The sequence below is a fragment of the Amphiprion ocellaris genome, chromosome 15 (assembly GCF_022539595.1).
Source record: "Amphiprion ocellaris isolate individual 3 ecotype Okinawa chromosome 15, ASM2253959v1, whole genome shotgun sequence".
Taxonomy (NCBI): Eukaryota; Metazoa; Chordata; class Actinopteri; family Pomacentridae; genus Amphiprion; species Amphiprion ocellaris.
Window position 1 is genome coordinate 16,440,778 of NC_072780.1, and position 11,898 is coordinate 16,452,675.

At 39.5% G+C, this 11,898-nt stretch overlaps 1 protein-coding gene across 1 annotated transcript; it reads right to left on the minus strand.

The window, feature by feature from the left end:
* Nucleotides 1–1,763: 1,763 nt before the first annotated feature.
* Nucleotides 1,764–11,600, minus strand: srd5a1 (steroid-5-alpha-reductase, alpha polypeptide 1 (3-oxo-5 alpha-steroid delta 4-dehydrogenase alpha 1)). The gene is made up of 5 exons (XM_023272248.3): nucleotides 11,148–11,600; nucleotides 10,060–10,226; nucleotides 7,444–7,545; nucleotides 3,393–3,543; nucleotides 1,764–3,273 (listed from the first exon to the last, which is right to left on the minus strand). Exons 1-5 carry the CDS (start codon nucleotides 11,456–11,458, stop codon nucleotides 3,207–3,209), a joined length of 798 nt encoding a protein of 265 aa, XP_023128016.1. The 5' UTR covers nucleotides 11,459–11,600; the 3' UTR covers nucleotides 1,764–3,206.
* Between the last annotated feature and the right edge of the window lie 298 nt (nucleotides 11,601–11,898).

Sequence of the window (11,898 nt, forward strand, 5' to 3'; positions counted from 1 at the left end):
AGAGAGTGAGGGAGAGGGTGTCTTGCATAATGCCCGCCCCCAACCTCTGCTGCTCACGTGCAGCATGTGACAGAGTCAAGGAAAACCCCCCAGAGCAAACTATGTGTCGGCTAGGATATGTAGCTCCCTGTGTAACACACTCAGGCACGCACACACACACACACGGCTGCTCCCTCCCACTGTACGCCTGTAGAAATCCAAGCTCTTCTTTCTATCTCCCTCTATCTTACACTGTATGAAACACAGCCATTTGAGTGACACACTGAATGGGTTATTCCTCTCAAGCCAAATGCCGACACTGTGTACCAGTGTGAGTGTGACTGCAAGGCTGGTTTGCCTCATTGTTAGCTTTTATGGGATTTCCACATTGGTGGCGACTGGACCATAGCTGACAGATGCCTGACACACCAACACACACATAAACAGAGACAGGGCTGGAGAAGTCAACAACATGCTCACAGGCATAACAGTAACAGGAGATATTATTAAGGAAGCAGGCACTTGTCTGAAGCTGCATGTGGCTTGAATAGTAATGAGGCTGCAGCATGTTCCAGATATTTAACCCACATTAGTGTAAAATTGCATTTACAATGTCAGCAGCGAGTTGAATTTCTACACATGAACACATTGCCTGTGGTGTGTTGCCCCACTGCACAGCTAGGTATAGTATACCAAGGACACCGACACAATAGACCCAGATAATATCATCTAGCTGCAGAGGAGCAGCTCCTGGAGGTTAAGAAGCGTAAATCTGGGCCACAGACTTTATATACAGTCAGTGATCTGGAACTGTAGTTCATTCTGCATCACCTAAATGCAAGAAAAATAACTACAATTTGGACCTGAATTGTAAGCATGCTAGTGTGTGCCATGTATGAGCAAACAATATTTTCATCACCTGTAGGCAGTGGATGTATCATTTTTTTTCTTTTTTACAAATGCCATTTGTGTTTGTTCTCCTGCTTCTTTACATATCACATTTGAAAACCACCAAACCAACAACAACAATGGTAACTGGAGTCTGAAAAAAGGATTTTAAAAAATAGTGATAATAGTGATAAGTTTTGTAATCAGTACCCACATAAAAAATATATTTTTGATTTAGATAATTTGCATACTTGTCTATTATTCTCTTCTTATGATTCTGGCCTGTTTTCTAAATGACTTTTAGACAGTAAAACAAATGATAAATAAAAAAATCTTTAAAAACTACAACTTCAAGCTCTGTAGCCATAAAATGACAATATGACATCTTAAACACACAGATAGTTGACAGTGGGTGCTAAAAAAAAGCCAAAATAAAAAATAAATCTGAAATTGAAATACTTTCACTGAAGGTGGCCCACAGAGCAGTTCTTTACTTTGCAGAAGGCTGCATTGCAGACATAAACGGCTTTTCAACAGATTGGAATATATACATGGCATATCACAGGATAGCTCCCCTTGTAGAGTATCAGTATCCTACGTGACTGAAGACTTGACTCTGAGAGCCATTTCATAGAGGTGCTTTGCATATAAAAAGAAAATCCATTGCCGTCTGTCTGAAGATGAATGGTATTACAGTCAAACAGCAGCCTCTGTAAATAGTGGTCGTGTAATATACTGATGCAATTACAAGGAGCGTGGATAAAGAGGATACACAGGGGAAATAGCCTGGAAGAGCGAGGGGGAGACAGTGGGGACCAGTAAGATGAAGGATGTCACACATGTCTGCACAGCCTTCAGCGACATGCAGCCATCGTATTTCATCACACTCAGACACGGCAGTTCTATTATTTATTGATGACACTGTGTGTAAAAATGACAACAAAATGAATGTCTTTTAAATACATGTTTTTAAAATTAATAATGTTATAACCTTGGTGGTAACTGGTGATGAAAGGAGGAGTAATGGGAAGAAACAGAAACTGCATTTTTTTTTTTAGAGCAGGTGCACTGTGGAATGCTTCAGTATATACAGAAAACTGTGTAGCAACCAGTGACATTTTCACTTGTATTTGAGCTGAATTTATGAAAGATTTTACCAAAGTGATGAAATAATTGCACTTGCTTTCGGTCTGAAACTATTTTGAGAAACACTGAATCACATTCTTATTATCTACAAAGTAAGAACGATTTAAGAAAAGTCCTGGCTCACACTGACTGAGATTATCTGGCTCATGGTAACAGTGAAGAATAACAGAGCAAGTGAGATGCTGAGATCAGTGCCAGTATTTCCTATTCCTATCTATTCTACCAGCTTCAATCACAGATATTCACTATCAGCTACGCTCCTGCATTCACATATTGTCCATTTCTCTTTTTCATCTCTTATCCACCTCTTCTTCTTTCCTCTTCTTCTCAGAAACCCCAACAGGAATGATGTGTTGAGGCAACTCTCTTGTCTTTTCATTTCAGGCATGGTTGAGTTATTGAGCCGCGCTTCATCTCCGTTTGATTTTTCCTGCAGCCCACTAGCTGGAGACAGGCCTGATATAGTCTCAGTCTTTGCAGGCCAACAGGCACAGTTACCTTTTATTCCAAAGCGGCTTCTCTTCCAGGAGCTTGAGATGATGAGGTCAGTAGAAAATCTCTCTGATGACACCCAGAGCAAAATGCAGCAGGCAAGCGGGTTGAAATTAATTCACGCCTCCTCACTCGTCTACTTAATTTGAATAAATGTTAAAAAGGTGGATTTTCAACAGATGAGTCTCGAGGATTAATGAAAACTTTAAATGTCTGCTCTGAATTCCCAAATTTATGCTCCATGTGGGAGAATATGCACATCAGAGGAGAGTCTTAAAGCTGTTTATTGCTGGTGCACAGTGTTATAAATCCAATGTATTGCTGTTGAGGTACACGTCGTTCACTATCTTATTTCCTCTGGCGGAGCACTAAATGTTGCTACACTTCCAGTACATTCAGTGCATGCTTGCTGAGGTTCCATGGTGCTTTATTGATATTATTACCAAAGTAATGGCAACAATAAAAATCTTTTTAAGATGATGGCTTTTAACTGTTGGTTGCTCACAGCTTGGATGAGATCTTTTACAAGCATCCAAACTGTGTGTGTCTGTTTTCAATAAAAACAATTAGGTATGTTCAAGGCCTGTTCAGACGTCAGAGATTTCCTGAAATCCCCCCCAAAAAATGAAGGGAACGATCCTCTCAACCGCCGTAAGACGTATGGTACCTTTTCAAGCTTCTGCTTAAGTTCTCTGTGTTTTCTAGAACAGAAAGGGAACCAATGCCTTCCTGTTTTTAGGGTAGTCTTCAAACTTTTCAGTGTACCATCTGCAGAGCAACAAAGAAGAGAGAAAGACATTTTTCTATTAATAAAACATTTTCTTTAAAGTCGAGAGCACAGTCCAGGAAAACCTTCTTACTGAGTGTATGTGTGTTGTTATTCTTACTTGTGGTGGGCCACAGCCCTGCTGGCAAGGACCACTGTAGTAAAGATGGCAAAAGCTGAACTGTGAACAGAGTGGCCAGCCAGAGCGAAGCCGGCCCACTCTGTTATCTCTCCTAAGAAGTTGGCCCCAGACACATATTCAAACATTCCGCCTGTGGGTAGAAGACACTGAAATTAGGGTAGGTGGGTTTATCCTTTTCTATATTCACTCAAGCAAAAACAACCAAAATATTTTACTTTGGAAGAAAATAAAATCAGATGGCTTTTCACAGACTACAATTCAATACGTAACAGAATAAGTAATGACACTTCTACTGTCTCTGAACGTAATTTGGAGGCAACACGCTGTTAAAAAACTCCAAGGGCATTCATACAACTAGCTCCACACTGACCATAGATGGCTGAGCACTCACTATTTGACTGCAGGCCATGTGCTCGGTAATGCTGCTACCCTCTATGTGAAAATGACAGATTCTTGGCCAAGGGGATTCCAGACGTGCCTGGAAGTTGATTTGAAGCAACAAAGCTCACAGCTTCCTCCCGCCTTGCCTTCTCCACTTTATTTTCCTTAAGGGTCCAGGACGGATTGTTTCAACAGGTTCACTGCAAGTTCAAGCTCAAGGTGCTATTGTTGTGACTATGTTCAGACTCAAGGGACCCAGTGTCTTTGTGAAGCTGTTATGATTGCTGATTAATTTACGAAAAGAAGGAAAAAGCCAACTTATGGCTTGAATTTGCCAAACATATAGCTTTATCTACGTACTTCCCTTAAGGCTATTTGTCGAAAGGAATTTGGAGATGAGCCTAAACCTTGTTTACCCAACCCCCTCCTTACATGTCACATCTCATAGAATGCTCATCCATTTTCACATTGTAAAGGTCACGCACTAAAAAAACCCACCCATTTTCATCTGTTTAGCCTGTTTTTAGTTTTGCTGTCTCTATGGCAGCAATATGGCATATTCACTGCACATTGATGTTATTAGAGTTAGTGAATAAAAAAATTAACTTACACATTAAATATTCCCAACAGTAGTTATTTTGTCTAGAACAAGTGAAACAAAACAGCCAGTGCAGAGAACTCTTTTCAGTGGTATTGTTTCAAGAATTTCAAATAAGGTACTGAGGCCCCAATTTTTTGTTTAAACGGAACAGCTGACATTTTGGAAATAAAATACTCTGGTTTCTGTTCAATATGAAGCTGGAGCAGGCAGTCAGTTAGCTTAGCTTAACAGAAACACTGGAAAAAGGGAGAAACAGCTGACTTAGGTTTTTGTATAAATGTGTTTTTTGAAAGAATACATAAACTATTCCTTCAATTAGATCACAAAAAGTATTGAGACTACTTTTTAAAAAAATATTATCAGTATTCTTTAACTGTCTCAGAAGCATTTACAGCTACATATGGAAGCTATAATGACATGAACACACATTACAGCTGAATGCTTTATTTAGCATGAATATTGAATCAGTCTGGTCTGCACATGTACAGACATATAATGTACATGTTCCAGTGCAGGTTTGGCTCGCTGTCCAACATGATTACTATCAACACTGTGCGGTTTAGAAAATTGTCAGTGAAAGCAAAACTATACACATTACAAGCACTGCGACTTGGACTATATTAGAGTCCTTTTATACGCTAATGTCAGGGCTCACGGAGGGCAAAGCGGGGAGGAGAAGATAACTAGTGACAACCTGTGATTCTGCTTACACTGTGATCCTGTATAATCATGCGACCACACTGGAAAATTAGCATCTAGCGTTCAGAGACCGCAGTGCTCAGTGCCACGATGTGATTACTGTTCTTTTTGACTTCCTTGTCACCCCACAGCAGTGCTGAAAAAAAACATTCAGACTCTGAAGCTAAGAAGAAGTAGCAGGACAATGTAAAATGTACCGTAAAAAGCACGATTTCTGAGGAATGGTTTAATTTCACAGTGTTAATGGAAGTATTTTAAGCTAGTATGTTTCATTGTAGATTGCCAGGGTGTTTAAAGAAAACACAGTCAAAGTATAAGTGGCAGCTGCCAGCCAGCTAACTAATTACTCATTCAAGTCCAGCAGTGCATTTTATCGTATTCATTTTTTATTCTAATTAAATAGCTTTATCAAGTTGCAAGTCGCCATATATGTAAGTTTTACAACCCCTAGCCTCTATTTCAAAACAAAGCAAGCAAGATGATAGAGTCCCTGTCTGTCTGCATCAGTCCTGCTGCATGTACCTGGATGTTCCTACTGTAAAGCAATACATTAATCATTATTATGTCTTGAATATTATGTCTTGAATAACCTTACAGTGATCATTAAAATATGCAATAATTAAGATTAGTGTGTATAATTGAATAGTTGCATTAGAATGTGACAGAGGCCACCAGATTTGGGCTTTTATGGCTAAAACCTTCCTCCAGATCTCACCCCGTTCACTCCCAAATCCACTGTCCCTGTGGAAAGCACTGCAGTGGAATAACAGTTAATTGGGGCAGTTTTTGTTCTTTAGGCTCTGTGCTCAGGACAGTTAATTTAAACTAAAATAATGAATACTACAATAAAGTGCCCAGACCCGGTTTTAATTTAAGTAGCTTTACATCAGCATCAAAAGAACTGCATTGGAGATACAGTCCTTATCATGCTTGGTACAGGGGTTCAAAAGTAATGGGACAGATACAAATGATGTTCAACTACATCCCGGAGAGCATTCTCAACTTCTTGCCATCACAAAAGAGTATTTTCTTCACCATACAATTAATTTTGTACTGTTCCACAAGACCTGCACTCCTTACTCTGCCACACAACTCTTAATCAACACCAAGCTGCATGTGAACACATTTACAATCATGAGCTCTATTACTTTTGAACCTTTGCAATTTGGGCTCAATGTGTCGAAAGAGCTTAAAACACATTTCTTTCATACAAATGTAAACATACTCAAACTAAAGCTGAGACTTGCCATTTCAATGTAGTACCCAGAATTTTATTTCAGGTTACATATGTTCAAGCACAAAGCCTGAATAACAAAAAACATGTCGATGGCCAAATAAAGTAAAATGAAGAAATATAAAGATAAATAAAGAAAGCCCTGGTTTCTTTCAATCTGGTGTATTTCCCATGAATGTGGCTTCTGCAGCTCAATATATCATGCTAATTTTGCGCTCTGCACCTCCCTTGTAGAAGTTTAGGGGAGCGAGGAGTCACTCAAAACAACTTGTGAACAGCGTTTAGTGGGAAACTTTAGCGTGATCTCCCAGCAGTTTTCCAAAGAAAGACGCTTTGTACATAAATCACTTCAAATGTTTATTTTCAATCTGACCAAAGTTAAACAAAGAAACTAGCTGCCAGGAATGGACATTTTGCCAACTGCATCAGGAATCTCCATCCAGGGATACTTGCTGATCTAATTACTGGCATATACATCTGCACACACTGGTTTGTTTACACGTGTGCACTGAATGTCTTTGTGGGGATGAAGGCAGCGGCAGAAAGACAACAGGATGTCCCGAAAGACAACTTACCTAGGGAAACTGGTGATGTTTCTGTGCATGCTTACAAACAGCAACAACAACAAAAAAACTTTGCTGCAGTGAGTGGGGCCTGTTGATGCCAGACAATGAAAGTAATCCCAGCTGTGGAACTACAGCTAATGAACCTGCAGCTTTGATAAACACTGTCATACTGGAGATGGTGCTTCACTTGCCCAAAATCAAGTAGAAGAAACGTTCAGCTCTCCATATGGCCAGGAAAAGCTAATTCAGTTAGAAAAACATGCATTCCAGGTGGCTAATTTTTGTGTTTACTTTCAGTCAGACTCAAAAACAAACGTTTAAAATGATTAATATCAGAATTGACTTTCTTTAGAAAGCTGCAGGGAGTTGACGCTAATTGCCCTCCTGCTTGGATGCCGTTTGCCTGAATCTTGACAATGTAGGCAAAGAGTGTAAAGTTAGCATGATGCTTAGAGCCACGGTAGCAAGATCAGTGAGAAACATGACAGGTTGAAATAAACTGAACCAGTGTCTGGACTGTAAAAGCACTGGACTGACTAAAGCCCTTACCTGTGGGAATCTTGTAGCCAGTCTCTCCGGGCTTTCTCAGGTTCCTCAGGATGTGGTCAGAGTGCACATTCACTAGCCAGCCAACCAACCACAGAACAGACCCTGGAGACAAAACCAAAAGTTGCTTTAGCAAGACATTTTACTGACAAAAACCAGGCAGCAAATCTGTACTTTTATAAAAACATTTAAATATTTTGATGATTACTCTTGGTTGCCTTCTTTCCAAATGTGACATGAGAAGAACAATAGCATTTGCATGGATTCTGCAAGCTTAGGAGTTTTCACCTGGTGATCAGGTCATGACAGAGACTGCACTAGGCACTGTATAGTTCAATGACAGGTTTAAGGCATCACGTACAGTCTTTCTGTCTTATTCATTTGCTTTCCACAGTGTAGAAGCGTGGAGGCCCAGGTTTGCAGAGCAATCCCTACTATTAATATAATAAACAAAAAATACAAGGCCAAATAGTAATAACTAAATAAAGATTTATACAAACTGAACAAACCCTTGATCAAAAATACACTTAAAGCTCCCTAGCCATGGCTAATATTAGCATAAAAGTCACCAAATACACACAAAGTATCTCCGGGGGTTTAAAGGTCCCATATACTGAAAATTGATTTTTATTGTGTTTTGTGGTTGTTACAAACTTGGAGGTGTAAAAAAAAAAAAGCTGTTAAGATATGAAGACATTTACTTCTGCCATTCCTCAAGTCCCCAGAACTAGCTAGCCTCCCAGCTTTTCAAGACAGCAGGATTCAACTCAGCTGCTATGCAGTACCTAACTACCCAATAATCATCCAGCTCAAACGAAACAAAAGCAGACAGCGTGTTCTTCCTGAAAGAGGTGGAACAGCAGCAGCTCATTGCTTTTCACAGCTCATTAAGAACAGTCCTAAAACCAGGATTATACAGTCGTGGTGACATGAACCATCTTTATTTAAGTATTTTGAGCTGAAAAACTGAAAGATGCACTGTGGGGACATGCAAGACTTTGACTGATTTTCTGAAAAGGAAAACAATATGGAACCTTTAAAATAGCCACATAAACAGTCCACCTACTTTCTACCATCTACACCCACAACAGGTAACTTGGCTCTAAAGTCCATTGACACAGACCCCCTGTGGACACTGCCCTCCGCATGACACAGGGATTTCTGAGGCCTGTTAGGGCTGGCATTGCTATGGTAATCAGCTGACTTTTTAGCAGCCCCCATATCTGTGCAATAAGTGCCATTTGTCCAGGGTTCCAATCATTATGCCACTGCTAGATGCATATCGCTCATATTTTAAAAAAAAAAATTACAGCATGTATCTGGTCTTTATTTCCTGTTTATCAGTAGTATTGTTGCTGTGACCTACAATAGAAAAATAAATCTTATATACCATACCACACGGATACAGAGATGTAATCTTTTTGTAAACACGTCTGTTTAGTGGGTCACTAGTTTTATCTGTTACCTACAACCTGTATCAAGAGAAACTAATTTCTTCAATGCTGACAATAGTTATTAAAAAATAAAACTAGATACATACATGGTAATTCAGACATTGTACTCTCACATTTTTACTGTGATTCTGGGTTTTTGCTATAGACTCTGTAAAGAGTGAGCTAATTACACTAATCAATCTAATTACAGTATATCAGCCAGGGTGCAGACCTCTGAATTGCCACCCACGTCTCAGAATGAACTGCCATTTGTTATGAAGTGTTGAAAAAAGTATGATTATCAGGCTATTATTACATAATTTTCAGTAAATGCATTTCCTGAAATGGATGTCAGGCTGCCACATATTTATGAAATGGATTTCAGGCAATTTGTTCAGCGAAAATTGGAATATAAATTTCAATCAGTATGAGATTCATACTGTTGCTAATTCAAAACATAGTATTTAACTTCTTGTCCAAATCTAGGTTGCATAAAACACTCATTACTTCAGAAAGTCGACATTGTGTTTAGTTCATATCCAGGAGCACTGATAAGCCATTTGGTCGCAACAATGTTTAGGTAGGTGGTAGATAACAAAGTAACATCCACACTAATGCCAGGCCTTAAGGTTTCACAGTAGAACACTGCATTTCTTTCATTTCTTACTTTGTTTTTGAGAGCAATCTTTCACAATGGCTCCTAAATTCTTTCTTCTTTCATTCGGTAACACTTGTCTTTATCTGAAGCGAATGCAAGGTTTGATGAAGTCTGTAACAGTTTAAGGGGCAAAGCCAAGAAAAACTGCTGGCATTGAGGGTTGGAATGCCTAAGAGGCACCTGTGGTGGGAATGACAATGACATGGATAGAATGTAAAGGACAGCTATGCTTTTAGTTTCTAAAAGCAAATACTTGTTGTTACATTTAAGAAAATAAAGAAGAGTAGAGAGAGGAAGAAGGAGTACAAAGAATATATTTGTGAGATGGTATAAAAAAGGGAGCGTGCATCTTACAAAATGAATCAGTTACAATATATTTTTTCCAGAATATTTTTTTCAACATTTCATACTAATCTGCATACACTAAACAACATTATAATAAACTACTTACAACGCTTGCACTTCTGTGATAAAATAAAACACTTAATACTTGTGTTAAAAGTGGGGAACCAGACACAGAACACCTACCAATGATGAAACACGGTTGTGTAATCCAAGAAGCAGGATACTCAGCATAATGGCTCAGGTATCTGACCTGCATGTAACCGTTGTACATGCAGAAAACAAAGGCCAGGACAAAAGACATCAGCGGTGTCGGCTTCCCTCCTCGGATTAAAAATGGATAGATAAGGGCTCTGTAGCAAAGGAAAAAAATATTAACAAAAATCAGTTAAATAAAATACTGGCTTTTATACTGACATGGTTCAGTAAGCATACCACAGATCTATAAATACAGGGAACCTTTTGAGATTCTAACATTCCTGTGGCAGTTGTTTAAAAAAAAAAAAATTTAATTAAAAAAAATAGGGGTATCCCAATTACCAGTTTGGCTGATTATTGAATTGGAAAAAATGATTTCCAATGAAATTAAATAGTTCTGAAATGTGCTACTATGGCTTTGATGCCACTGCCTCTTTATATGTGTTTTCTTTACTGTGTGGTCTTGAACACGGTCCTGCCTTCAGCACTACCTGATTGGTTATAAGTCTTGAGTAATACCCAGCAAATGGGAACCTTCAGGAAACGTTGCAAATATCGATTATCGATATCTTTGATTAGAATGATCGGTATCAATATTGGGGCTGCACAGTGGCGTAGTGGTTAGCACTTTCGCGTCCCGGCTTTCCCGGGATCTTTCTGCATGGAGTTTGCATGTTCTCCCTGTGCATGCGTGGGTTCTCTCCGGGTACTCCGGCTTCCTCCCACAGTCCAAAAATATGCTGAGGTTAATTGATCATTCTAAATTGCCCGTAGGTGTGAATGTGAGAGTGCTTGTTTGTCTTTGTATGTAGCCCTGCGACAGACTGGTGACCTGTCTAGGGTGTCCCCTGCCTTCGCCCGAGTCAGCTGGGATAGGCTCCAGCACCCCCCGCGACCCTAGTGAGGATTAAGCGGTGTATAGATAATGGATGGATGGTATCAATATTGGCCCTGAAAACCACATCAGTTAAATCCTAGTTAAAACACAGAAAAATCCACAAATTATTACCCACCTGACTACACACTTCAATGCACCCAGTTGTTGAGCCATGGTTTAATTTATTCTGGTGACCTACCTCTGGACGTAGTGGCAGAAATACATGGCAATGAGCAGCTGGTTTGGCAATAGTGACGTTTTTGCAGAGGATGTCCAAAATACCAGACAGAAAGGCAACAAGAAGGCTGGCAGCTCCTGAACGAACCAGGCAAACTTCACGTTGACTGGAAATCCATATTTGCTCGTAGCATATCGGCCGTATGGGACATTTTCGAAAAGCAAACTAACGAAAGTGCAGGCTGCCATGAAAACCATAAAGTAACCCATGCAGTCCAAAATGTACCGCTCCTCTTCCTCAGAGGAGAAGAGTCTGGAGAGGAGCGCGTCCATTACGACGGGAGAGCTAATATTACCAAATTAAAACAATAAAAATATTATCTAATTTACGTAATTATCTACCTGAGGGTGAGCTGCTTCAAGAGCTAACGACTTCTGTATGCTATGGATGGCATGCCTGCTCGCGACTGAGTCTAACCAATCACAGCCCTTGAACAGATACCGTAACAGGTCTGATCAGCCAATCACAACGCTCGGTGTTGCATCAACGTGGTTCGGTGTCTGATGTCGTTAACATATTCATGACATAATTTGCATATTGTAAACTTTGTTACCAGTTGGCTCACTGTACCGACATATCAAATTTAAAAAATATACACTTGCACATATTTTCATGGGAAATTCAAGCTCAAATAAATATCTTAACATTAAAAAATAAATAAATCAACATAATGTCAACTTAAAATGAATTTCGTTCATAGTGTAATACTGTC

Coding starts and splice junctions, on each gene's coding strand:
- srd5a1 (XM_023272248.3), bottom strand. CDS start 11,458: ATGGACGCGCTCCTCTCCAGACTCTTCTCCTCTGAGGAAGAGGAGCGG. Junction 10,227..11,147: donor TTCTGCCACTACGTCCAGAG/GTAGGTCACCAG, acceptor CCTTTGCTACAG/AGCCCTTATCTATCCATTTT. Junction 3,544..7,443: donor TGGCTACAAGATTCCCACAG/GTAAGGGCTTTA, acceptor TTCTACCCACAG/GCGGAATGTTTGAATATGTG.